Source organism: Pongo abelii, chromosome 1, assembly GCF_028885655.2.
Source record: "Pongo abelii isolate AG06213 chromosome 1, NHGRI_mPonAbe1-v2.0_pri, whole genome shotgun sequence".
Classification (NCBI taxonomy): domain Eukaryota; kingdom Metazoa; phylum Chordata; class Mammalia; order Primates; family Hominidae; genus Pongo; species Pongo abelii.
Genome location: NC_071985.2, coordinates 162,775,716 through 162,803,402, shown reverse-complemented (window position 1 = coordinate 162,803,402; position 27,687 = coordinate 162,775,716). Strand labels below are relative to the sequence as shown.

Below are 27,687 nucleotides of genomic sequence, written 5' to 3'. Positions count from 1 at the left end.
AAAATGCTCTTGCAAAAAAAAAATCACTTAACTTCTCTGAGCTTTCTCATCTCTAAATGAAGACTTTATATGAGATAATCCTTCAAGTTATTTCTAGTTCTAGACCCTTAAACATTCAAATTAATATTCTGGAGATATACAGACACACACATACACAAAATTATATATATATACATGTATACTATTTATAAATATACCAATATATGCACATATATATAAAAGTTGGCATATTAACTAGCATTATATATACTCTACAAATAGATAATTTATAAATATGGCTATATTATTATAAAGCAAAATAAAGAATGATAAATGTAAAATTCTCATGTAAGTTAAATAGATGTATTTTCCATCAGATTCAAACATTAATCTTAGTTATAAAAGGAACAGAATAGAAGGAAATTAAAATTAGCCTCAAAGTATTCACTGGAATGGATAGATCAATGAATGAACAGATGAACGGATGCACGGATGAGTAAACAGGGGAAGGAAAGATATGAAAGAGATGGAGAAAAAGGCAAGAATTGGGTCTTCCTTATGTGTCCCTTATTCCTTAATAAATCCAGGATCAGGAAGGTAACCACTGTAAATCTTCTTAATATTACATCAAGATCCTCACTGTTTGCCTTCTAGATAGTCTGTAGTTAAATAAGAATAGTATCTATGCTTTATTCAAGATTTTATGTATTTTCCACTTTGAGTTTGTTCTCTAAGTAATAAAAAAATAAAAAAAGGTTCTATGTATTTGGTTTTTTATCTATTATGTCTCAAACGAGATAAAATATTATGACTCTGTTACAGCATTTTAACATCATAAAACACATGTAAATTATGATTAAAGGGGAAAAAATCTTCCTCTAAATCTCAACTTTCTTTTACTGAGAAAAAAATCAAATCACCTTACCTGATATTGATACCTTGTTTGTATATTTTACATGCATCAGAAGGCAGAATTCGGGAAAGTAAAGGCACTGTATTTTTAAAAACAAAAGGTAAAAAATAACTACTAAATTTTGAGATATTTACAAACTTTTAAATTAAAAGAGTAATGTGACATTGTTATCAAATTATAATAATTTCCTTTCAAATAGTATTTTTCCATTTAAAAATAAAAAAATACAAAAGGCAATTTTGAGCAACTTCAAATATCTACTATTTACTTGTAATTTCTGTATAGTTTACTATACTCCCATCCCACCCACAAACAAGGGTAGCAGAGTCAATATGGTGCCACTCAGGTACAGATTGCATATTATAGATGAGTAAACAATACCCTATAGTAACTAAACCCTCCTGAATGGGTAACCAGATAGACCTGAACCTTATCTAATTTTGTAAATATAATTTGCAAAAATTGCAGTAAAGTAATGTGTATAATAGAAAGAGACATCTTTGAAGTGAGACAGTTAAATTTGAGTTTGAATCCCAAATATGTGCCTAGGTTATTTAGACTCAATGTACCTGAGTTTCAAAATCTGTAAAATGGGAATCATACTATTTATCTATAGATTTCTACATTCCTACGTTGCTATCTATAGCTCATATACATGCCACAAGCCATATTCTGATAGTTTTTTATTATTTATTATCTGCTATTTTGGGGAGATAGGAGTTATTCTATGGATAAATAAAGCTGCATAACAGGCTATAATAAACTACCATGTACAAAGAAATTAAAAAAATGTGAAGCTCAAAATTCTTGAAATTAAGACCATATCAGAGGTACATGTGTACATAAGTGTGTGTGTATCTGTCTGTGTGTAAGATATAGCAGATATATCTTACAAAATTTAGTGTTTTTAAAATGGGCGATAAATTAACCTGAGTTAGAAACAAAGATTGTAGAGAAAATTAAAGGCTAATTTCTTAGTTAATTTTTTCAAAAGCATCAACATTTTCTAATTAACATTAAAGATAAATATCTAATGCAGGCCCGGTATGGTAGCTCACACCTGTAATCCCAGCACTTTCAGAGGCCAAAGCAGATAAATTGCTTGAGCCCAGGAGTTCAAGACCGGCCTGGGCAACATGGCGAAACCCCATCTCTATCAAACATACAAAAATTAGCCAGTCTCATAAACCAGTCTCAAAAAAATAAATAAATAAATAAAATTTTTAAATAAAAAAAAAATTTAAATGCTGTAAAAGAAAAAAGTACCTAATGCTTCATGACTCCTTTAGATCCTTAGAAACCATTTAATCCAAAATGACTTCCAGCACTGAAAACTGTTTTCTGAATTTTAGTGCAAAAATAAGAAAAGTTTATTGTCCAGAGAGAATATCAACGAGTTGTTGCCCTAGTGAAAGAATATAAGAAATCTTCTTCTGACAAAGATTTTCCTTTCTCAGCTGGGCACGGTTTGGCTATAACTGCAGCCATATGGGAGGCCAAGGCAGGAGGACTGCTTGAGCCCAGGAGCTTGAGGCTAGCCTGGGCAACATAGCAAGACCCTGTCTCTACAAAAATAAAAATAGAAAAATTAGCCAGGTGTGGTGGCAGGTACCTGTAGTCCTAGCTACCTGGGAGACTGAAGCAGGAGGATCACCTGAGGCCAGGAGTTGAAGGCTGAAGTGGGCTATGATCGTGCCACTGCACTCCAGCCCAGGTGACACAGCAAAACCCTATCTCTTTGAAAAAAAAAAGAAAGAAAGAAAAAACTTTTTTGAAACAAAAATTGAGAAGAGCAATAATAGTGTAATTCTATAAATGATCAAAGTTCTTTCATGCTCATTAATTGAGATCCATCCTGAATTAAGTATTTGGTGTAGCATGAACCAAAGATGATTAAAAGTAGATAGCACTCCAACTTAAGTTAATTTAACTTCATTAGATCTCATTATTTATTTTTTTTTTTAAAGACGGGGTCTCCCTATATTGGCCACGTTGGTCTTGAACTCCTAGCCTCAAGCGATCCTCCCACCTCAGCCTCCCAAAGTGCTAGGATTACATGCACAAGCCACCATACCCAGCCAACTTTATTATATCTTTTGAAGTAATTATAACACCCTACAAAAACAGAATTTAATATCATACACTAATACTTTTATTAAAAATCAGGAAAGGAGGAAAACGGTAAGGCAGAGAGAAAACAAGTTGAGGACTGAGAGCAAAAGCTAAGAAAAAAAAAGAAAAGGGCCAGGCGCGGTGGCTCAGAGGCCTGTAATCCCAGCACTTTGGGAGGCCGAGGCGGGCAGATCACGAGGTCAGGAGATGAAGACCGTCCTGGCTAACACGGTGAAACCCCGTCTCTACTAAAAATAGAAAAAATTAGCCGGGCGTGGTGGCGGGCGCCTGTAGTCCCAGCTACTCGGGAGGCTGAGGCAGGAGAATGGCGTGAACCCAGGAGGCGGAGCTTGCAGTGAGCCGAGATTGCGCCACTGTGCTCCAGCATGGGCGACAGAGCGAGACTCCGTCTCAAAAAAAAGAAAAAAAAAAATTAAAGAAGTTAAATTATTGAGAAAAAAAAAAAAGATTTCTGATAGATTTTAATGCATTCCAAAACATAGCGATTTATATTTTCCCAAGTCTGAAATAACTCTTTTTCTTCCCCACGTAAGTTAAACAACCAACCTATTTCCTAAGTTACCTCAGTATAAGTTTAAGCACAGTATTCCAAGAGTAGCATAATTCACTAAACAGAAAATAAAAAGAGAGTTTTTAAATTTAAATTTTCATTTGGCTACCACTTACTCCCCAATTTTTTTTTTTTTTTTTTTTGAGACAGAGCCTCGCTCTGTCACCCAGGCTGGAGTGCAGTGGCGCAATCTCAGCTTACTGCAAACTCCGCCTCCCAGGTTCAAGTGATTCTCATGCCTCAGCCTCCTGAGTAGCTGGGATTACAGGCGCCCGCCACCACGCCCAGCTAATTTTTGTATTTTTAGCAGAGACGGGGTTTCACCATGTTGGCCAGGTTGGTCTCAAACTCCTGACCTAAGGTGATCCACCCTCCTCGGCCTCCCAAAGTGCCGGGATTACAGGCGTGAGCCACTGCGCCCAAACTACTCCACAATTTTCATAAGAGTTTCTAAGCTTAATGTTTTCTATCTATAATATACAAATAATAGGCCGGGCGGATCGCGAGGTCAGGAGATCGAGACCATCCTGGCTAACACGGTGAAACCCCATCTCTACTAAAAAAAAAAAAAATACAAAAAATTAGCCGGGCGTGGTGGCGGGCGCCTGTAGTCCCAGCTACTCGGAAGGCTGAGGCAGGAGAATGGGGTGAACCCAGGAGGTGGAGCTTGCAGTGAGCGGAGATCCCGCCACTGCACTCCAGCCTGGGCGACAGAGCCAGACTCCGTCTAAAAAAAAATAAAATAAAATAATAATAATAATATAATAATATACAAATAGTCTCAAATGCAGGATAGATTGATTCTGTAGACAACAAATAAAAATAGAAAATTAGTTTTTTAGTTAAAATGTGATATATGCATAATGCAAAATTTAAAGTAGTGATCATATTATAAATTATTTGACACTTTATAGTATACAAAGGCCTTTCTTCAAAAAAATGATTTTATTTCATATACACCAAAAGAAAGTTTGCAACAGGTGGGGTAGTTAGTATTATCCTCATTTTAAAAATGAAGAATCAAGCTCAGAAAACATATAAAATATGTGATTTGCAATGTCAAATACTTAGGGGCCGGTATTTCTGATTCTAATTCAAAGCTTTTCTATACCTAAAAACCCAGGCTGGAATATTTCAGTTACCTTCAAACTTGTTACTAAGTCTGTGGCTATTTTCTCTGAAGTCTGAATATAAGTAACAGCATAAAAAAGAGTGTGCTCTACTATCTCAAAAGTAAACTCACCCTGATTTCAGTATTTCTTGGCTTCCCCTTATTTTTCGCTTGCCTTTTTAAAAAATATTCTGTGTTTTGACAAGGGAAAGAAATATGCCAAAACTCTAATTAAAGTTTGATCATAAAATCTAATAAAGGATCTAGGCTATCTATAAGCCAATGGGTTTTGTTTTAGAATTATACGTGACATCTAATCATCACGTATTAATAGCTGTGACTTTAAATCAGTATAATCCTTTATTAGCAATGAAACAGATGTGCTGACTTTTTGCATCAAAGTCAAGTTCTCAAAGAAGAAATACTTTGGACAACTGTCTCAGTGGTTACTTGAGGAACTCAATTATGCAACATTTATAATGTATTGTTTATAACTGTAGATATATACACAATTTTAGAAGTGATTGCATGTATTTATATTTTAGCATAATTAAAATATCACTTTTAAAATATTTTATAACATTTTGTTCAGCAATATACATTGACTATTTTAGAATTCAAACCACTAATGATTACTAAGAGAATCAGTTAAAGAGCCAAAATACTCAAGGGACAACCCAGTTTAGGAACACAAAGCAGCACTGGGGTCTCCCCAGATGGGAAAAAAATGGGGTAAAAAAGATAGTGTTCAGGTTTTAGACCAATCTAACTTGGAGCTCCTTTACTACACAAGTCTACTATAAACCTGTTTTTCTATGTGTTCTAGGACACCAGGACTCCTGAATGATATATAAGGCATAAAAGCAAGATGGGACTATTAGAGTAACAAGACTCCATAATCTTTAATAGAGACAAACTAGCCTGATGAGCTAGAGTTATAAAAATGTGAGAAAAAACTGATTAAATTTAGAATTTAAAATTCTCTATACAAGGATTAAACACACTAGAAAAACCTTAATCATCCATGCCATAAAGTATTATGCAGCTGTTAAAATTAGTGAAGTATTTCCACCTGAAATATGGTAAGATGCTTACTATGGGTTGAATAAAAATGATGGCTGGGTGTAGTAGCTCACGCCTGTAATCCCTATACTTTGGGAGGCCGAGGCGGGTGGATCATCAGAGGTCAGGAGTTCGACACCAGCCTGGCCAACACGGTGAAACCCTGTTTCTACTAAAAACATAAGGCGCACGCATGTAATCCCAGCTACTCGGGAGGCTGAGGTATTAGGATCACTTGAACCCAGGAGGTGGAGGTTGCAGTGAGCTGAGATCGCGTGACTGCACTCCAGCCTGGGTGACAGAGTGAAACTCCCTCTCAATAAATAAATAAATAAATAAATATGTCAATTTGCATAATGATATAACAATATGATTCCACGGCAGAAAAAAAACATAATTCTGAGGGGTTGTGTGTGCATAGATATATACACAAACACTTTAGTAAGCACTGAAAAGCATTTGAAAATAGTCATACGAAATGTTAACAATGGTCACCTCTGGGAAGTGGTAACAGGGAAACTTAAAAATACCTGATTAATTTTCTATAATGTTCAAAACTTTTACAGTGAATATTCTATTAAAAAGATTAAAATCTTAGTAAACTCAGGATAATTTTAGTATTAAATGATAATGTGTATTAGTCAAAGCTAACTAAAAAGCATAATACAATTTTTAGAAATGTATACAGATGTTATAAAATCAATGTTTAAAATTTACATAAGCTGTAATTTACATAAGCTGGGGAGGAAGTCTGATTTGTATCTAAAAGCTCCAAATAAAGAAGGCAGTTTATCAAAAATATAATTGGTAGAAAATTATTACTTGTTGAAAAGAGGCCAGATTCTTAAGACAGTAAAAAACTACTATTTTTTCATACAGTAGAGAGAAATAAGCGTTAATGGACTTCAGATTTATGGCTGTGTTTACTTTTTCAGAAGAAATCAGAAGATGTAAAGGAATTAGAAGAAATAACAAGTATAATTGTTAATTAAAGTTTAAATCTGGTAACTTCCTAGGCATTTTACTGCTATATGGTATATTGTATAACCTATTTTCTTACTGACGAGTTGAAGCTGAATTTGCAAACCCAAGTGTATTGTGAGAATATCATAACTTCCTCAAGGTTAACAAATGTCAGAATGTAATGTTTTAAATTAAGTTGCATTTATTGACCTCCCATAGATCAGGCCTAAAACTGTGAAATTTCTATTACTTTTTTTTTTTTTTTGAGACAGAGCCTTGCTCTGGAAATCCCACTACAAATTGCCTGGGAAGAGCAGTAGCAGCACTGGCTGGGGCTAAGTACTGTAAGTAATTTTCATTTCACAGTCTAGAATTTGTTTTTAAATGTATAGAGAAAACTATAGAGCCACAGAATGTAGAACTAAAAAGAAACAGATTTGCTAGTTCAAAATTCCTATTCTACTGACTTTGAATTCTTTGCCCAAAGTTCCTCATTTGGTATAATATGCATACATGCCTGAGCGACAGAGTGAGACTCTGTCTCCAAAAAAAAAAAAAAATTAATTTAGATGCTTTAACAAAAACTCACATAAGCTCATTATGTCTAAACCTTTAGAGATTACATTTTTTTAAAATCTTTAAAAACAACAAAATTTAGTTGTTTAGTTAGTAAAATAAAGGTCACTAGACTCAAACTTCATATTTGGATATGAAAATTTTCTCTCCAGTGGACTCATGTTTAAAATGAGGAGGAGAAAAACCTTGTTAAGGTAAGTCAACAAATGACTGCAAAAAAATCTAGGGCAAAATTAGCGTCTTTCATAAGTCACTGGAATCAACGTTCAACCAAATAGTATGTAAAGAAAGTGCCTATAAAGTATGCAAAAAGCAAAATAATGGAAAGACAACAAAATATACATAAACAAAAAATGTTAACTAAATTCTCTACATTCAGAGATCTAAGTACTAGATTTCAAATGTCCTTAAATTCAGTAGTCCCATAATCCCATAATTAATTTTCTTTTCTGAAAACTCCTTGCATTCTATTATTAAATTTTAAATGCTGTTTGTAAAACAAAATTCTTAAAACTAAAAGTACCATTTTCAACCTTAAAAATATAAACTATTGGCCAGATGTGGTGGCTCACTTCTGTAATCCCAGCACTTTGAGAGGCCGAGGTAAGAGGATCGCTTGAGCCCAGGTGTTCTAGACCAGCCTGGGAAACACAGTGAGATTCCATCTCTACAAAACATAAAAATAATTAGCCAGGTGTGATGGCATGTGCCTGTGGTCCTAGCTACTCAGGAGGCTGAGCGGGGAGGATTGCCTGAGCCCAGGAGTTCGAGGCTGTAGTAAGCTATGATCGTAACACTGCACTCCAGCCTAGGCAACAGTGAGAACTTGTCTCAAAAAAAAAAAAAAGATTTATTAAAGTTACTAATCAAGTTGGAATAACTAAATATTATAGGGCTTTATAACGATTACAGTCAATGTCATGAAAAATACTTTTCCTCACAGCAAGTATTAAATTTGTTATCCTAACATTTCTATATGATAGGTATTTTTGTGCTTGCATTTCTGCATGAGTACATATTTTATAGTAAAACATAGCATACTCTTACCCCAGCTTTGAAAATCCCAGTGAAGTTCTAGATAAAAGTCACCTAGCTGAAAAATGAAATATGAATAATTACTAAATGCACCTTAGTTAAAAGTTCTTATGCTTTAAAAATATGGCTATTCCTTAAAACATTATAATACATACATTACTATACTTAATTACAAAGGAAAATATGCACCTGTATATTTTATAAGAATATTTTAATTACATAGTAACATATCTGAAACTGGTAAGCATTTAAATTTGTATCAATAAATATTACACTTCCCAGTATAAACAAAATAACAATAATAATAAATATTATTTTTTAAATAGTTGACTTTAGAAGTGTTATTAAAAATTACTACCAAAATGATTATTTGTATAACCTCATAATGGCATTTAAAACATGGCCCTTTGTAATAGAAAATATTTTTCTGTAAAGGGATAATACAAGTTTATTAAACCTGAAACATGTCATCATATAATATGTATGAAAAAAAAATTTTTTTTTTTTTTTTTGAGATGCAGTCTCACTCCATCGCCCAAGTTGGAATGCAGTGGCATGATCTCAGCTCACTGCAACCTCTGCCTCCTAGGTTCAAGCAATTCTCCTGTCCCAGCCTCCCAAGTAGCTGCGACTACAGGCACCTGCCACCATGCCTGGCTAATTTTTTCTTTTTAATTTTTAGTAGAGACGGAGTTTCACCTTTTTGGTCAGGCTAGTCTCGAACTCCTGACCTCAGGTGATCCGCACACTTCGGCCTCCCAAAGTGCTGGGATTACAGGCGTGAGTCACCATGCCTGGCCGAAAAAAAATTTTATTTTGCAAATTAGAAGCTAGACACCAAAGATTATAACTGTTAAGAGTATATATTCTAAATATAAGTAGAGCATTACAAATACAGCAACATCAACAAGTTAGTCTTTCTTTTTCAAAAAGTGATAAAAGTGAATGTTAATAGTAGATATCATTGCAATATGAGTAAAACATTTTTCTGGCTTTTTCTATATTTCTTCAGATCTTAAAAAAAAAAAAAAAAGCACCATTAACAGAGACAAGCTGTCATCATATCATCATGACAGGTCTATCTTTTTCCCACAGTTCTTTCAGGCAGCAGAAATACAGAGACGAGAGTAACAATAGAAAACAAACCACTCTCTTTTGTGTGCCAGCATACCCAACCTTACCACGAGGAGGTAGGACAGATAAAAAGAGTTTTTGTTACATAAAGAATATACAGGCCGGGCACGGTGGCTCACGCCTATAATCCCAGCACTCTAGGAGGCTGAGGCAGGCGGATTGCTTGAGCCTCAGGAGTTTGAGACCAGCCTGGGCAATATGGTGAAACCCCATCTCTACTAAAAATACAAAAAATTAGCTGGGCGACAGAGTGAGGCGCTGTCTCCAAAACAAACAAACAAACAAAACTGCCACTTCTAGTAGCAATGGCTTTAGCTGTAGAGAATCTTCTAATTCAAAGGCAAAGGAAAATTATTGCCATTAACTGACTTCCCTCCTTTTTTTTTCTTTAGAGCTCTTATCTAATTTATTGAAAGTAATAAATCTTTATCTTCCTAGTTCAAAGTGAGGTGTTTCTACTAAGATCACATTCATACACTATAATTATTGCTTAATTTAAGCATGATTTTTACCATTTTTTGGCCCTTAATAAGTGAGAATTTAAATTGTATTAAGAAAAAAATGCTTAAAACTACACTTATAATTACTCCCAAGGTGCAAAATTAACAAAGAAATATAGCTTACCTCTTTCAGGGCTTTTAATAATCGAGGTCGTTTTTCTTCAACACTTTCCCTGGATTGCTGCTTAAGCTTCCTCAAAAGAGCTGTAACTAAAGTTTAAATTTTAAAAATAACTAATTTAAATTTTCATCATGCAGTAAAAACACCACTGGCTTATTATACAGATAGACAGATAATACATGTACACATATGTGCACGTGCATGTGTGTGTGTATGTGCGTGCATGTGTATGTGTGTGTGTGTGTGTATCTACATCTACAATATATTTTGAAAGGCCAAAAATCAAAGAGCAATGTTTAAATTACTGAAGGCCTCTTGGAACAGTAAAAGAAGCTGAGACATAGAAGTCAGACAACATGGGACCTATATAGATAGAATAAGTTAGTAAGTAAGTTTAATAAAACTGGTATGATCCCCAAAGAATGAGAAGAGATATTTCAACATCAACCTACACCATATTCACACTAGCTTTTACTAGTTTTTTAATTATCAGTAACGATTTACCTAACTGTGCCAAGATAAGCAAACTCATTCAGATGATGCAATGTCCTAATAGAACACTGACCTCAAGGAAGATCTCAAAAACAACAGATCTCAAAAATCCCACTGGAAGCCACTTTTCTAAAAACATATAATTACCTGCAATTGTTACCAGGTGTATCTGTTCTTTTATCACTGGAGGATATACCTTCACATACTACCAGCACAGTATAAAAAATACAAAAATGAATATTATTGTACCTGGAAAAAGAACTTCTGAATCTAAGAAAACCTAAAGTCCTCCATAGTGTATTTTCAATTACTGAGATTTAAGCACATTGCTGAAGTTCAAACCCCAGCTTTACCACTTAGTGGTTGTGTGTAAACTTGGACAAGTTACTACTTAATTTCTCTAAACTTCCTTTTTTTTCCTCTCCTTTGTCAAGTAAGAATAGAAGTAAGGGCACAGTGGTCTGCACCTGTAGTCCCAGCTACTCAGGAGGTTAAGGTGAGAGGATCACTTGAGCTCAGGAGTTCGAGACCAGCCTGGGAAATATAGTGAGACCCCCCATCTTTATTTAAAAAAAAAAAAAAAAATTAGCCAGGGCTTGATGGTGTGTACCTGTGGTCCTAGCTACTTGGGAGGCTGAGGACAGGAGGACTGGTTGTGCCCAAGAGTTTAAGGCTGCAGTGAGCTATGACCACTGCACTCCAGCCTGGGTGACAGAGCAAGACCCTGTGCCTATAATTAACTAAATACAATTTTTATCTATTAGAATGAAGGTCTAAAATTCACTGGCAAAATCAATCAATTAATCCTTAATATTTATCAAAATAAGAAAAAATATTAGACTTGAATGAAATAAGCACAGGAAAAAATAAGAACATGGAAAAATGTGCATCGGGGAAATATATACATCTATATATGCTAGTTTCCTCCTGATTCTAACATGTTTTTCATATACATACATATACATATGCGTTGAGGGCTTTTTAAAAATCAGTAAATTATTTTTACTATTTCACAGCGTGCATTCTTATAAACCACTTCAAGTCCCATGTGGAATGCAGAAGCAGAAGGCGAATAAAAAAAGAAGGTAGTGAAAGCCTGGACTAGATTTTTTTTTTCCACATAGGCCCAAAATTAGGAAAAATCTAGGCAAGCATGTAAAAATAGTAGGAGCTATTCTTATTTTTAACCACAGGTCTAACTAAATTCCAATATATTTTAAAAAGCCAAAAATCAAAGAACAATGTTTATATTATTGAAGGTGTCTCAAAATAATCAAAACTAAGACACAGAAATCAGGAACGCAGGACCTAGTTTCAGTTCTACCATTTACTAGCTCGGTGACCTAAATCAATAATTCCCAAATATGAACCTACATTTCTGTGCTCAATTGTTTCAGTTTCCAATGATATACAGAAAATGAGAAAAAATGTGTACTAGAATGAGTTTTTTCTTAATAAATTTTTTTAAAGACTATTCTTCCTACTTTTGGTTTCAAATATCTTTTTTAAAAAATAAAATGTGGATCACAAAAGACAGTAGTTATCGTCTATTTTATAAAGTTCTGATAGTCTAAAATGAAAAAGTTAGATTCCCTATATCAATCACCAGTAAAAAAATTTTTTCTGGTCTGTGAGATCCAAAAAGTCTGAGACTCAATGACTTAGATAATCATTTAAAGATTCAAGTATGAATCTGACAAACTTTCCTGTTCATTATAATTTAACTTTAATGTCAAAGTTATATTACCCAAATGTAGTACAATTCTTTTTAATGGTCATTGTTTTCCACTATAAGCTCAAGTACCTTAATAAATCTTATTCAATCTACCTTGCCTTCAGATTGAAATGGACCTCAGTTGAATGCAGAGAATGAGAAGAATTCAATTCCTAGATAGAAAGGGTCTTTCAATAAAAAGCAGAGGCTACATATTTTTTTATCAGCCTGATTTTATTAACTAAATATAATTCTAACTGACTGAAGGCATTCAGTAAATAATGACCAAACATCATTAAAAAAGCTGAAGGCATTCAATAAATAATGACCAAACATCATTAAAAAGGTAATGGCAACCACTGTATATACATAGTATAATAACATATGCAAAGAGATTCCCTTTTCTATATAAGACTTCATATTGAAAAATACCATAAACTCAAACTTCTTATGGATGCACATTCAGAAAGCAATTACACAAAATTACCAGTATCCTTTTTAGGGATCAGTATTTGTATTCCCATATTGTAAGAATTTTACTAATACTGATTAATAATGAAGATTAAAATTAGCTTTAGGGGATTTAGGTGATAAGAGAATTCATACAAAGACTCAAATGCAAAAGTCCATAAACCACAACTAATTTTACTTTCTCCTTCCTCCTTCTCCGACTGAAGTTTACGGTTTGACCTAAAGCTTTTGGAACTATGCCCTACTGCTCCAAGTATTACTTAAATCTGTTATCTTTTGCGCTTCTCTTCCTTCTAAGCTCCAATCTATTTCCTGCTTCCCACTTGGACAATTCTACATGATGTACTACAGTTGATTCAAACCCAACAAATCTAACACAAATTAAAGACCATACTGCTCTTGCTCCTATAGTCTATATATCAATTAAGTAATGAAATCACCATCAATCCATAATAGAGACCTTAGAGTTACTCTGAATCATTCTATCATTACCCATATCCAAGAGATAATCCATTCTGTTAAATCAATCTTTTTTTTTTTTTTTTTTGAGACGGAGTCTCGCTGTGTCGCCAGGCTGGAATGCAATGGTGCAAATCTCGGCTCACTGCAACCTCTGCCTCTTGGGTTCAAGCTATTCTCCTGCCTCAGTCTCCAGAGTAGCTGGGACCACAGGTGCGCGCCACCATGCCCAGCTAATTTTTGTATTTTTAGTAGAAACGGGGTTTCACCATGTTGGCCAGGATGGTCTCGATCTCTTGAAACCATGATCCACCTGCCTCAGCCTCCCAAAGTTCTGGGATTACAGGCATGAGCCACCACGCCAGCTAAATCTTTCTTTTAATTACTTTCTGATCTATCCCTTCCTTCTCTAAAAACACTATGTCTTTAAGTCAAGCTTATCTCATTTGTTCCAAAAATGTTTTTTTCTAAATATCTCTTGCCTCCCTGACTCCACTGTGTTAATTAGAAAGTCTTCTCACTTATCTAATAATATCAATCCCTGCTTTGAAGTCTTCTGGGGTTTTGCAGAGACTGGAAATTGGGATTAAAATCTTGAATAGCACATAAAGCTGATATCAGTGTGGTCCTTTTATCATTACAACTTCATTTCCCAACACTGGTCTTTGCCCCTTCATCCATCTTTGCCATGTATTATCAAGAAGCCAAATACAGGGGCACGGTGGCTCACAACTGTAATCTCAGCACTTTGGGAGGCCGAGCCGGGTGGATCGCCTGAGGTCAGGAGTTCGAGACCAGCCTGGCGAACATAGTGAAACCCCGTCTCTACTAAAAATACAAAAAATTAGCTGGGTGTGGTGGCGGGTGCCTGTAATCTCAGCTACTCGGGAGACTGGGGCAGGAGAATTGCTTGAACCTGAGAGGCAGAGGCTGCAGAGAGCCAAGATCGCGCCATTGCACTCCAGCCTGAGCAACAAGAGCGAAACTCCATCTCAAAAAAAAAAAAGAAAGCAAATACATATTGTTCCCTAGCATATGCCTTGTTTTTTTATATTTCCATGCTTTATACACATTCCACTCTCGCACAGTAGAATGCCTTTACCCACCTTTTTAACTTCTAAAATCCTTTGAGACAGCTTTAATAACCAAACACCTTGCTAAGAACCTGAATAACTTTTCCACTCATCTGTTTCCCCCCAGGACTTTGTAAATAAATACTTCAGAATGCCACAGAATATTCACTGGTCTCTCTCCCTAAAGTAGGATGACTTCCTCAATACCAAAGTTAATGGCACTTCCTGACTATGTTTCTGACCCATGTAGTAGGTATTCAGAACACAAACAGACAATTCCTGGCCTCATACACTCTGCCTAAAGGGAATGGGCAGAGTTCTGACACAGTATATGAGCAGAGAAAACTTCCTTGTACTTGAGCTGAGATCTGAACAATCTTAAGGAGCTGTGACAAAAAGAGGGGGATATATAAGTATGAGGAGTATGAGAAACCAAAAAGCCAGCAGAGCTGACACACAGAAAGCCAGATGGAAAGAACAAGATGAGGAAGGAGACAAGGAAGTGATACTATCATACTGGACCTTATAAACAAAGTTAGCAATTTTGGTCTTTATCCTCGGAACAGGAGGTTTTAAAGAATTTTACGTAGAGAATAATATGACCAGAAGACGAAACTAAAATATAACAAAATATTAACAGTGGTTGTCTTTTTTTTTTCCTTGAGACAGGGTCTCGCTTTGTCCCAGGCTCCAGTCTGGAGTGCAGTGGCACAATGTCGGCTCACCACAGCCTCCCAGGCTCAAGTGGATCCTCCCATCTCAGCTCCCAAGTAGCTGGGGCCACACGCGCACATCACCATGCCTGGCTAATTTTTGTATTTTTTTGTAGACACAGGTTTTTGCCATGCTGCTTAGGCTGGTCTTGAACTCCCGGGCTCAAGCAACCCACCTGTCTCGGCCTCCCAAAGTGCTGGGATTATAGGCATGCCCCACCACACCTGACCCAACAATGGTTATCTTTGAGTGATATTATTTTCTTTTTTTCCCCTATAATTCCTAATTTTCTACGATGAATGTCATCATTTTCTTATAAGAAAAAACATTACAAAGTTTTGAAAACTCAGAGTTGTGATAAATAAAAGTCCTACTATAATACTTTACTTTTTCCTTTTTTTTTTAGACAGGGTTTCACTCTGTCACCCAGGTTGGAGTGCAGTGGCGTGATCTCAGCTCACTGCTACCTCCACCTCCCAGGGTCAAGCAATCCTCCCACCTCAGGCTCCCACATAGCTGGGACTACAAGCACACACTACCACACCAGCTAATTTTTGTATTTTTTGTAGTGTTGGGGTCCCCCTATGTTTCCCAGGCTCAAGCAATCTGCCTGCTTCAGCCTCCCAAAGTGCTGGGATTACTGGCATCTAATATAATACTTTTAAGAAAAATTTTGATTCTTGATACACAGTCTCGAATTTTCTTTGCAGTTTTTATTCATCTCTTCATGAATTCATTAAACAAATATTGTACCAGAGATAAAGGGGTGAATAAGACAACATATGCATGACTTGAAGTCTCACAAAGCTTATATTATCAAGATACACAGAGTAGGGAACACATACTGAAAAATTAATTAGAAGTATGCAACATATTGTAAAGGAAAAGAACAAACCACTTTGAAAATGTACAAGAACTTAACCTACTCTAGAAGTTGAGGAACGCCTTCTCTCAAAAAGAAATATAAAATTGAAGGCTAAATGAAGACTTCTAGTTCAATGTAAGATGGCAAACCAATAGGAACTGCTGTCTCTCCCTCCACATTAACACCTTTGATGTGCCACAAAACAAGACACAGGCCGATAGAATTCCCAAAACTACCATAACGTAAGTATACCATGACATAAGTCTGCACAAACTGTGAGCAACTTCTGGAGAGACAAAAGACAACTAGATCCCAGAGTGCATAAAGAAAACAGAGCTGTCTAGATCAGAGAAAGCTAGGAACCATGGGTGAGGGATAAATTGTGGGAAAAAAAGGCTTTTTAGTTGTATCCATATCTCTATCTCATACCGGTCTGGGCTGATCACTGTTTACCAGGTAACCACTGTAAGGCAGAAAAGCAACATTATCTTGAAATTTTATTATTAATTAGTGAAATGATTCTAAACAGTCTCTGACAAGTAGTTTGCATTGTCTGTTTTGTGGTACAAGAATGTTAGCAAAATTATCAGAAATCAGAAAAAATGGACGAATAGGTCACAAAGTTTTTGCCAATAATTAATAATATTAGATTATCTCTGATTTTTCAAAAAACATAAAATGTTAATGTAACACAAGCCAAAAAATCAAAAACTTAAATCACAGTGCTTAAGATAATTTCAAAGTACAGACATAGCCGGGCATGGTGGCTCGCGCCTGTAATCCCAGCACTTTGGGAGGCCGAGGCAAGTAGATTACCTGAGGTCAGAAGTTCGAGACCAGCCTGGCCAACATGGTGAAACCCCATCTCTACTAAAAATACAATAATTAGCTGGGCACTGTGGCAGGCGCCTGTAGTCCCAGCTACTCAGGAGAATCACTTGAACTCAGTCTCAAAAAAAATAAATAAATAAAAATAAGTACAGACATATGTTTAACACCATTATATATTTATATTAATATTTCTAATAAACTGTAAGAGATATTCAATTAATTATCCTTTAAGTTAGCAGTTAAGTATTTGTTTCATGTGATGGAAAGTAATGAAAATATAAGCACTGAGCAATTATGGTTATATAATTACATAATAATGAACAATAGGATATTATTTAGAATGGCTAAGATATCACTCTACATAAGAAAATCACTTTAAGAACAGACCTCAACTATCTAAGCCTCAATCTTTTACCTTTAAATTGACTGTTAAATATCCTTTAACTAATTTTCCATGAAAATTTTGTTTATTGGCCTTCCCAATAATTATGAATTCTTAAACAGAAGAGACCAGGTCTTTTATTTTCCACATCTTAATACACGCACATGCTTTATAGTAAGGACTCAGTAAATACTGATTCTGAGTAAAAGAATCCTTGAGGCCGGGCGCAGTGGCTCACACCTGTAACCCCAGCATTTTGGGAGGCGGAGGCTGGTGGATCACCTGAGGTCAGGAGTCCAAAACCAGCCTGACCAATGTGGAGAAACCCCACCAGCCTGACCAACGTGGAGAAACCCCATCTACACTAAAACTACAAGATTAGCCGGGCGTGGTGATGTGTGCCTGTAATCCCAGCTACTTGGGAGGCTGGGGCAGGAGAATCGCCTCAACCCGGGAGGCAGAGGTTGCAGGTGAGCCTAGATTGTGCCATTGCACTCCAGCCTGGGCAACAAGGGTGGAACTCCGTCTCAAAAAAAAAAATAAATAAAAGAATAATGGAAAGTCACAAAAGTCACACTAGACAGAAACCTAGAAGCCAATCTCGTTTCCTCTCCATTCTGTTAATTAGTTAGAAAAATCAGAGGAAGTTTCTTCAGACCAGTTGTTGCAACTCTTATTATCAGTTTCTTTCTTTTTTTTTTTTTTTGAATGGTTTTATTTTTTTATTTATTTATTTTTTCTTTTATTATTATTATTATTATACTTTAGGTTTTATGGTACATGTGCGCAATGTGCAGGTAAGTTACATATGTATACATGTGCCATGCTGGTGCGCTGCACCCACCAACTCGTCATCTAGCATTAGGTATATCTCCCAATGCTATCCCTCCCCCCTCCCCCCACCCCACAACAGTCCCCGAAGTGTGATGTTCCCCTTCCTGTGTCCATGTGTTCTCATTGTTCAATTCCCACCTATGAGTGAGAATATGCGGTGTTTGGTTTTTTGTTCTTGCGATAGTTTACTAAGAATGATGATTTCCAATTTCACCCATGTCCTATTATCAGTTTCTTTTGGATTTGCACATTTTTTATCTTTTCCTTGAAATAATTCTAGGATTGGTATTGTTTCTTGCTCTCATGAGGGTCTCCTGATATTTGTCCAGAAAGGACAACTGTCAATGTATAACAAATAAAAAAAAAACACTCATTTTAGTTGTTAAAATATTACAATTTTATCTCAGTAAATCTTAGACCCAAATATAACTTCACCATTAAAAGTTGTTTATAGGCTGAGCACGGTGGCTCATGCCTGTAATCCTAGCACTTTGGGAGGCCGAGGCGGGTGGATCACGAGGTCAGGAGTTTTAAGACCAGCCTGACCAACATGGTGAAACCCCGTCTCTGCTAAAAATACAAAAATTAGCCAGGCAAGGTGGCAGGCGCCTGTGATCCCAGCTACTTGAGAGACTGAGGCAGGAGAACCCCTTGAACGCAGGAGGCGGAGGTTGCAGTGAGCCAAGATTGTGTCATTGCATTCCATCCAGCCTGGGTGACAGGGCGAGACTCTGTCTCAAAAAAAAAAAATTTTTGTTTATAAAGTTCAGGAAGGTCCACAAAAATGTATGTGTGGTACAATATATAGCTAAATAATTTTTTTTTTTTTTTTTTTTTGAGACAAAGTCTTGCTCTTGTTGCCCGGGCTGGAGTGCAAGGGTGCGATCTCGGCTCACTGCAACCTCCGCCTCCCAGGCTCAGGCGATTCTCCTGCCTCAGCCTCCCGAGTAGCTGAGATTACAGGCGCCCACCACCATGCCTGGCAATATTTTTGTATTTTTAGTAGAGACGGGGTTTTACCACGTTGGCCAGGCTGGTGGTGAACTCCTGACCTCAGGTGATCTGCCCACCTCGGCTTCCCAAAGTGCTGGGATTACAGGCGTGAGCCACCGTGCCCAGCCTGCCAAATCTTAAGCGCCCAGAAGAGCCCAAAACGTAGCATCAAATTAAGACTGAATCTATGTAACATCCTAAGAGAGTTCCACATTATGCATTTCTTTAATAAAACTGCCAACGTTTTTTATTTCCTTCCACAAAGTTAGATTTAATTGATCATTTTCAGCCTAAAACTATAAAGATAATATTATCAGCAAGATAATATTCCTATTCATCCAGATTAAGTTTTGTAAAATTTTCCACTATTGAGATATACTTGACAAAAATAAGATCTGTATGTGAAGTTGAAAAAAATTATGGGTAGGAGGAGGGAGAGTGGAATAACTCAAAATTCAGCATATTATCAAAAAGAATATGACATGTTTTAGAAATACTCTTTTAGTGACTAAAACAAAATAGAGCCAGTCTTCTTCCTTGCTTCCAGCAAAATCTATACCTACCAACTAAAGCAGATAACTATTGTAACACTATGGTTACTTTTAGTTCCAATAATGGCCTATATAATTAAGCAGTTGCCAAAAAGGACAGTCAGGTATCAATTTTTTTTTTAAAGTCCTGTATTATGGATAAATTAAAAAAAATCAGAGAACATCAGTAAGGTAGAATGCTGCAAAAGAAAAAAAATTCCTAATTTTAAATGTGATTCTTCAATTCTTTCTGTGTTCCACTCAATGTTCAAGTTCCTAAGTCATGAATAATTCACATGTAAGCTTACACATAATTGCAAAAGTTCATATTATGGCAAGTTACAATGAATGAAGAATATTTCAAATGCATCACTTCATATTTTTAGAAGATATATCAACAACAATAATTCATATTGCTTACTCATCTGTCTATCTCCATAGCTGATGGCTTCCGCCAGAGGGCTCCATCCCTGAGCATTTTTCACCTTGACTGGAGCATTGTGAGCCAAAAGTAAATGGGCACATTCTGCAATATAAAGCAGTAATAATATCAAACATCATGCAATTTTTAGAATCTCTAAATATAAATATATAAAAGTTTAATATACCAAATTAACATAAATAGATGAAATAAACACTGTACCATGTAGAATTATGTAATTTGAAAAATTTCTATGTATCTAACTAAACCAGGTAATTTCAGATCCCTAGATTTAAAAAGTATCCATTCTACTGCCTAAAAATAAATTGGATCTCTCTGCAAAGAAGGTATCATGTTCCCTAATAATTATTCCCAAGAGTATTTTTTTAATGTTTTCATACTCTAAAAGATAACCCAAGAACTTCACGAGTGATTTACATGCAAATACCTATCAGCTAGTAAGACCCAAAAGAGGATTTGTATGTCCATAATGTCAAATAGAAAGTTCATTTTTTATTTCAGAAACAAAAGTGCTTTCAAAAAGAGTCAGTAATGTTTCCAATAAACATTTATTTTTCAAATTTTATAATTGTTATGGTTTGGAAAAATGTTCAGAAAAAGGGCAGAACTTGGCTTATGATACAACGACAAATCTAGATAGTTTTTCAAATAATCAAAAGAAGTCTCAGGTATAGACCTTTCTATAGGTTAAGAAAACTTTTTCTTTAATTAAAAAAAAAAAGTTGGCCAGGCGCGGTGGTTCACGCCTGTAATCCCAGCACTTTGGGAGGCCGAGGCAGGCAGATCACAAGGTCAGGAGATCGAGACCCTCCTGGCTAACACAGTGAAACCCCATCTCTACTAAAAAATACAAAAAATTAGCCAGGCATGGTGGTATGTGCCTGTAGTCCCAGCTAAATGGGAGGCTGAGGCAGGAGAATCACTTGAACCCAGGAGGCAGAGGCTGCAGTGAGCCAAGATTGAGTCACTGCATTCCAGCCTGGATGACACAGCGAGATTACATCTTGAAATAAAATAAAATAAAAATTAAAAAATAAAAAGTTTATTTAACAGGAAAAAAGTTAAAACTGAGGCCCACGCCGGGCACAGTGGCTCATGCCTGTAATCCCAACTCTTTGGGAGGCTGAAGTGGGCCGATCACCTGAGGTCGGGAGTTCCAGACCAGCCTAACCAACATGGAGAAACCCCATCTCTACTAAAAATACAAAATTAGCCGAGCATGGTGGCACATGACTGTAATCCCAGCTACTTGGTAAGCTGAGGCAGGAGAATTGCTTGAACCCGGGAGGTGGAGGTTGCAGTGAGCCGAGATTGCACCATTGCACTCCAGCCTGGGCAACAAGAGCCAAACTCTGTCTCAAAAAAAAAAAAAAAAAAAAGACAGCCATCCATCCATTCATTCAATCAATAATTCAGCAAATATTTACCAAATGTCCATTATATGCAATTTCTAAATACCAGATACTAGATAAGGTATTGCTATCGAAGAGCATAATTCCTATGTTGGAATATAACATGTAAATTAATAACTAGAAAAGAAAAATAATGCAAGATCATGATAAGTGCTTTAAAGAAATGAGTGTTAAGACAGTGTAATGTGGGTTGGCTAAGGTGGAGAACAAATGGCACTACTTTAGCACTATTACTAGTGATAGAAGAAATAAATATACTAGCAGGGAACTTTATTACAATAATGTAAAATAAATACAGAAATTTCATAGCAGTTTTCAATCCGGTAACAGTATATAAGAATATATGTACGCGAATGTTTATTTTAGTGTTGTTTGTATGGCAATTATACTGGAAACAAAGTGAATGTCCGCAGTAGGGTAATAATAGACATGTTGTATCTACATTACAGTAATAATATACAGTCATTTTTTAAGACTAGAGTCATATCAAAAGTACAGAGAAGCCAGCTTGAATGGTTAGCCAAATTTGGGAAATTTAGCATCAAAAAGAATAATGGCTAACTAGTTATAACACATTGAAAAAAAAAACTGATAAGCCCATAACAACATCAAGAAATAAAAGGGTGGGCAATAAGTTCTTACTTACAGAATAATGCAACACTACCTAATAAATGTAGAAGAAATGATAAAATTAGAAAATTTAACATAATACCCCATGTAATAACTGGTTTAGGCAAAGGTCTTTATTGAATGCTAAAGCCACTAGGTAAAAAGCTTTATGCTGGGAATAGGATATTCACATGGAACCAAAGTATTGTCCCAAGAATATTTACTAATAACAAACAGAAAAATGTTCCTTTACAATGGATATATTTGAAGATTATGACTTAAACGATCTAACTTAGTGGCAATTAATAATGAAATAATCTGATACTATGTGTTTCCAATGTGCTATATGTAAAGTTCCTAATATCACCTATGAAATATTCTATCCAGAAATGTTTAACCTGAATCTAATAAAGCCTCTATAGCTGATTTTCAATTCACAGAAAAAACAAAAGATAAAGAACAGGTTAAGAAACATGGAGAGAAAATGATTAGGCAAATCTGAGAGAAAGGACATTCTACAAGTTAACTGGTCAAGACTTTTCAAAAAGTTGGGCACGAAGGTGGGGAAAAGGTGAGCAAATTGCTCTAGATTATGAGACATAACAACCAAATGCAGTGAGTGACCCTCAACTGGGTCATGTTTCAGTATAAAAAACCTATAAATGACATTCTGGGAACAATTGGAGAAATCTCAATATGCATTGGGTATGAGATGATATTTTAACAATATCATTAATTTTCCTTGGTGTGATCATGATAATGTGGTTATGAAGGAGAATATCTGTATTCTTAGAGGTGCATGCTGAAGTATTTGCGGGTAAAATGTCATGATATCTACATTTAGTATTCAAATGGTATAACAAAAACAATATATATAAATAAAGGCCAGGTGCAGTGGCTCATGACTGTAATCCCAACACTTTGGGAGGCCAAGGGGGGCGGATCATCTGAGGTCAGGAGTTTGAGACCAACGTGGCCAACATGGTGAAACCTGTCTCTACGAAAATACAAAAAAATTAGCCAGGCATGTTGGAACTGGCCTGTAATCCCAGCTACTACGGAGGCTGAGGCAGGGGAGCTGCTTGAACCCAGAAGGCGGAGGTTGCAGTGAGCCGAGATTGTGCCACTGAGCAAGACTCCAACTCAAAAACACAAACAAATAAAACAAACAAATAACAACAAAAAAAATTTATATATATAAAACATACAAAGATAAAATATGAAACAATGTTAATTATTGAGTCTATGTGGAAAGCATTTGAGTGTTTGTTGTGATAATCTTTCAATTTGGGGGGTATATTTAAAATTTTTTATAATAAAATATTGAGAAGGATAAAGGAATTAAATAAATCAAGAAAAGGAATCAATTAGAGCCATCCCAACAGGCTTAAAGGAATTTTCACGGTGTACTGCTAAGTGATACAATTCATCTGCTCAACACAGAAGTATACAATGATTGCATTGTTTAAAAAGGAATGAGTAAGCCTAGGTGCAGTGGCTCACACCTATAATCCCAGCACTTTGGGAGGCCAAAGTGGGCAGATCACCTGAAGTCGGGAGTTCAAGATCAGCCTGGCCAACATGGTGAAACCCCATCTCTACTAAAAATACACAAAGTAGCCAGGTGTGGTGGCACACGCCTGTAATCCCAGCTACTTGGAGGCTGAGTCAGGAGAATCGTTTGAACCCCGGAGGCAGAGGCTGCAGTGAGCCGAGATAGCGCCATTATACTCCGGCCTGCACAACAGAGAGAGACTCTGACTCAATAAATAAATAAATAAATAAAAGGAATGAGTAAAAAACTACATACATGAGTGTGTATGTTCAGACACATGCACAAGTATTTCTATATAATAATAAGCATAGAGAAATGTATGTAAGAATATCCAGCAGGTTTTAACATGTGTTACCATATTTATTGGGAAGGGGATTAGTAAGAAGAGGGGATGATAGCCAAGATAAAAAGAAATTTTTTTTTAAAAGAATAAAAACGAATGGACCCATCTCCCAAAAAACCATTGGGTTTTGTAAATATGTTTGTATGTATACATGCATAGGGGAATGTAAACATGTAAGATATCTACAAATTTCTATAGCTATTTCATGGTAGACTTTTGAAAGAAAAGAAAAATATGGCAAATTACTATCTGTAGGGATTCTACTTCCATGAAAACAAAGTCTCTGTGTTGTAAGTAAAGAGTACGATATGAAAGGATATCCATGAGGCTGTAAATGTTAACTACTTCAAGAAAAAAAAAAGTAGAGAGATGATGCTTTTATGTATCTATGTATTGTATGATTTCAACTGTTTCAACATGCATGTATCAGCAACCAAAAAAATCATTAAAGAAAAAAATAGGCCAGGAGCAGTGGCTCACACTTGTAATCCCAGCACTTTGGGAGGCTGAGGCAGGTGGATCACGAGTTCGAGACCAGCCTGGCCAACATAGTGAAACCCTGTCTTTACTAAAAATACAAAAATTAGCTGGGCATGGTGGCCCACGCCTGTAGTCCCAGCTACTCATGAGGCTGAGGCAGGAGAATTGCTTGAACCCAGGAGGCGGAGGTTGTGATGAGCCAAGATTGCATCACTGCACTCCAGCCTGGGCAACAAAGGGAGACTCTGTCTCAAAAAAAAAAAAAAAAAAGAAAAAGAAAAAAAGATAATATAAAAATATTAAAAAGCAGGTTGCACAACAATATCTAAAGGAATACCTCAGAATTCATGTAAGATTTATACATTGTGCTAGACACATATCAACATTGTTTCTGATATGCCACAGACCCAGCAGAAAAGATGCCCTTCACTCACTAGTCACAACTCAACTGAAGTAGAGATTAGCAACTAACAAAAAATCAGATAATCATAGATATGCTAATAACCTATGACACAGTCTTATAATTTAAAAAAAAAGAACTGGTGGCCAGGCGCGGTGGCTCACACCTGTAATCCCAGCACTTTGGGAGGCTGAGGCAGGCGGATCAGGAGGTCAGGAGTTTGAGACCAGCCTAACCAACATGGTGAAACCCCAGCTCTACTAAACATACAAAAATTAGCCAGGGGTGGTGGTGCACACCTGCAATCCCAGCTACTCAGGAGGCTGAGGCAGGAGAATCGCTTGAAACCAGGGAGCAGAGGTTGCAATCAGCTGAGATCGCACCACTGCACTCCAGCCTGGGTGGCAGGGTGATATTCTGTCTCAAAAAATAAAAAACAACCAGATCAATCGAATGTCTTCTCTCAGTAATGTTAACAATGCATAATAAGAAAAGAAGGTAGTTAACAACTAGGCACTAAGGCTTAAAGAATGCATAAATCCGCCAGGAAGAACTCAAGACAAGGACTATGAAAAATGCAAATTATGAGGAATAGAAATCACACATTTAGACCGGGAACAGTGGCTCATGCCTACAATCCCAGCACTTTGGGAGGCCAAGGTGGGCGGATCACCTGAGGTACGGGGTTTGAGACCTGTCTGGCCAACATGGCAAAACCCTGTCTCTACTAAAAATAAAAAACTTAGCTGGACATGGTGGCATGCGCCTGTAATCCCGACTGCTCAGGAGGCTGAGGCAGGAGAATTGCTTGAACCTGGGAGGCGGAGTTCAGTGAGTGGAGATCATGCCACTGCACTCCAGGCTGGGTGACAGAGTGAGCCTCCGTCTCAAAAAAACAAACAAACCAAAAAAAAAAAAAAAAAAAAGAAAAAGAAATCACACATTAATAAGTAAGAACTATAAAGATGATCAAATATAGATAGAACCAGTGAGAAAAATAGGACAGTTGGAAACAACAGAATATCTACAGTTATTAAAGTTAGAAACCATATTAATTCTAAAGTTACTTTAAGAAAAAATAAAAAAATGCAGATCCAAAAAAGACTGAAAATGAATTAAAAGCTGCAGCAACTGGTTTGAAAAACCTTTCTCTCATATTTTCAACCAAAAGGATAAGAATTAAAGATTAGTTTTTCTATATCATCTCGTAAAACTTCCTGAAACCTTCCTTAATTAAGTATAATATTCTTCATTTCCATCCAAATCCACAGTTCAATAACCTCCCACGTGACATCACTAATATCAGTCAATGGACTCAGAAATTCAGAAAAAAATCAGTCTTCTGTGGTGAAAAACTAACGTTATTCAGTAGGTTAAGATGAGTGAGAGAAGGAAAGCATGTAGAAGTATAAAAGATTCTCTTTACCTCAGTCAAAATATTATGTGAACGCCCTGGGAAATTTTGTTGTGTTTACAGACAAGTGCAGAAACAGAATGTGCCCTTCAACAATGAAATCACTAAAGGTACAGTGTATCTTAAAAGAAGATAAAAGGGAATAGACTATCTAGGCTGAACAATGATATAATGTAAAAGCAATGTATAGAACACTAAGTAGGCCAGGCACAGTGACTCACACCTGTAATCTCAGCACTTTGGGAGGCCGAGGTGGGTAAATCATCTGAGGTCAGGAGTTTGAGACCAGCCTGGCCAATATGGTGAAACCCCATCTCTACTAACAATACAAAAATTAGCCGGGCATGGTAACACACACCTGTAATCCCAGCTACTACTAAATGAAATCACTAAAGGTACAGTGTATCTTAAAAGAAGATAAAAGGGAATAGACTATCTAGGCTGAACAATGATATAATATAAAAGCAATGTATAGAACACTAAGTAGGCCAAGCACAGTGGATCTGTAATCTCAGCACTTTGGGAGGCTGAGGTGGGTAAATCATCCGAGGTCAGGAGTTCGAGACCAGCCTGGCCAACATGGTGAAACCCTGTCTCTACTAACAATACAAAAAATAGCCTGTAATCCCAGCTACTACTAGGGAGGCTGAGGTGGGAGAATCGCTTGAACTCAGGAGGCGGAGGTTGCAGCCGAGATCATCCCACTGCACTCCAGCCTGGGCAACGGAGCGAGACTCTGACTCAAAAAAAAAAACAAAACACACACAAAGTATAAAGTAGATGTTTTATTTTCCACTACATATTCCAATCTCACTCTTGTGCAACCAAATATAAAAAATATCAACAGACTTTCAAGTTTGTTTGAGTTATTTTAAAAAGAGAATTATACAAACACATACATAAAGATCATAAGAAAAAAAGCAAAAAAAGGGTGCACAACTGGAAAAATGTTAATGGATCAGTATGTAATCAGTTGTGTCTACTCTATTTGAAAAGGATTCAGAAACAACAAATACCAACATTATTTGCAGATCCTGAATCATCTAACCAAGTGTTTCCCAAAATACATCCCACAGAACTCTAATCTGTCAAGATACTTGTAAAAAAGAGCAAACATCAAATAACTGTGGGGAACTCTGACCACTATGTCCAACACGTGCCCCAACTTGAAACATTACAATGCATATTAGCATATCAAATTTCTAACAAGTTCCACAACGAAGAAAACTTTTTAACTTTTATTTACCTAATATTTTTCAAATTGATTTGCTCTGGAAACTCTATTTTCTTCTAAATACCTTTCGATATCCCATAAAACTAATGTGGTTTTTCTCCTGTACTTCAATGGATGCAAAGAAACTAATGTTTTATAAAATATATTTTAATTTGTTGTTGTTGTTGAAACAGAGTTTCACTCTGTTATCCAGGCTGCAGTGCTGTGGTATGATCTCGGCTCACTGCAACCTCTGCCTCCCAGGTTCAAGTGATTCTCCTTTCTCAGCCTCCCAAATATCTGGGATTACAGGCATATGCCACCATGCCTGGCTAATTTTTGTATTTTTAGTAGAGATGGGTTCTTGCCATGGTGCCCAGGCTG

The 27,687-nt window shown here is 36.3% G+C and overlaps 1 protein-coding gene across 2 annotated transcripts in view; it reads right to left on the bottom strand.

The window, feature by feature from the left end:
• ANKRD13C (ankyrin repeat domain 13C) overlaps positions 1-27,687 on the bottom strand; it is a 94,491-nt gene that overhangs the window by 44,201 nt on the left and 22,603 nt on the right. For both annotated transcript variants that reach the window (XM_024245218.3, XM_024245235.3), the window contains exons 3-6: positions 19,857-19,961; positions 10,081-10,166; positions 8,335-8,380; positions 905-971 (exon numbers count right to left, since the gene is read on the bottom strand). In XM_024245218.3, coding sequence (XP_024100986.1) covers positions 905-971; positions 8,335-8,380; positions 10,081-10,166; positions 19,857-19,961 — 304 coding nt within the window. The remainder of the gene's footprint in view (positions 1-904; positions 972-8,334; positions 8,381-10,080; positions 10,167-19,856; positions 19,962-27,687) is intronic.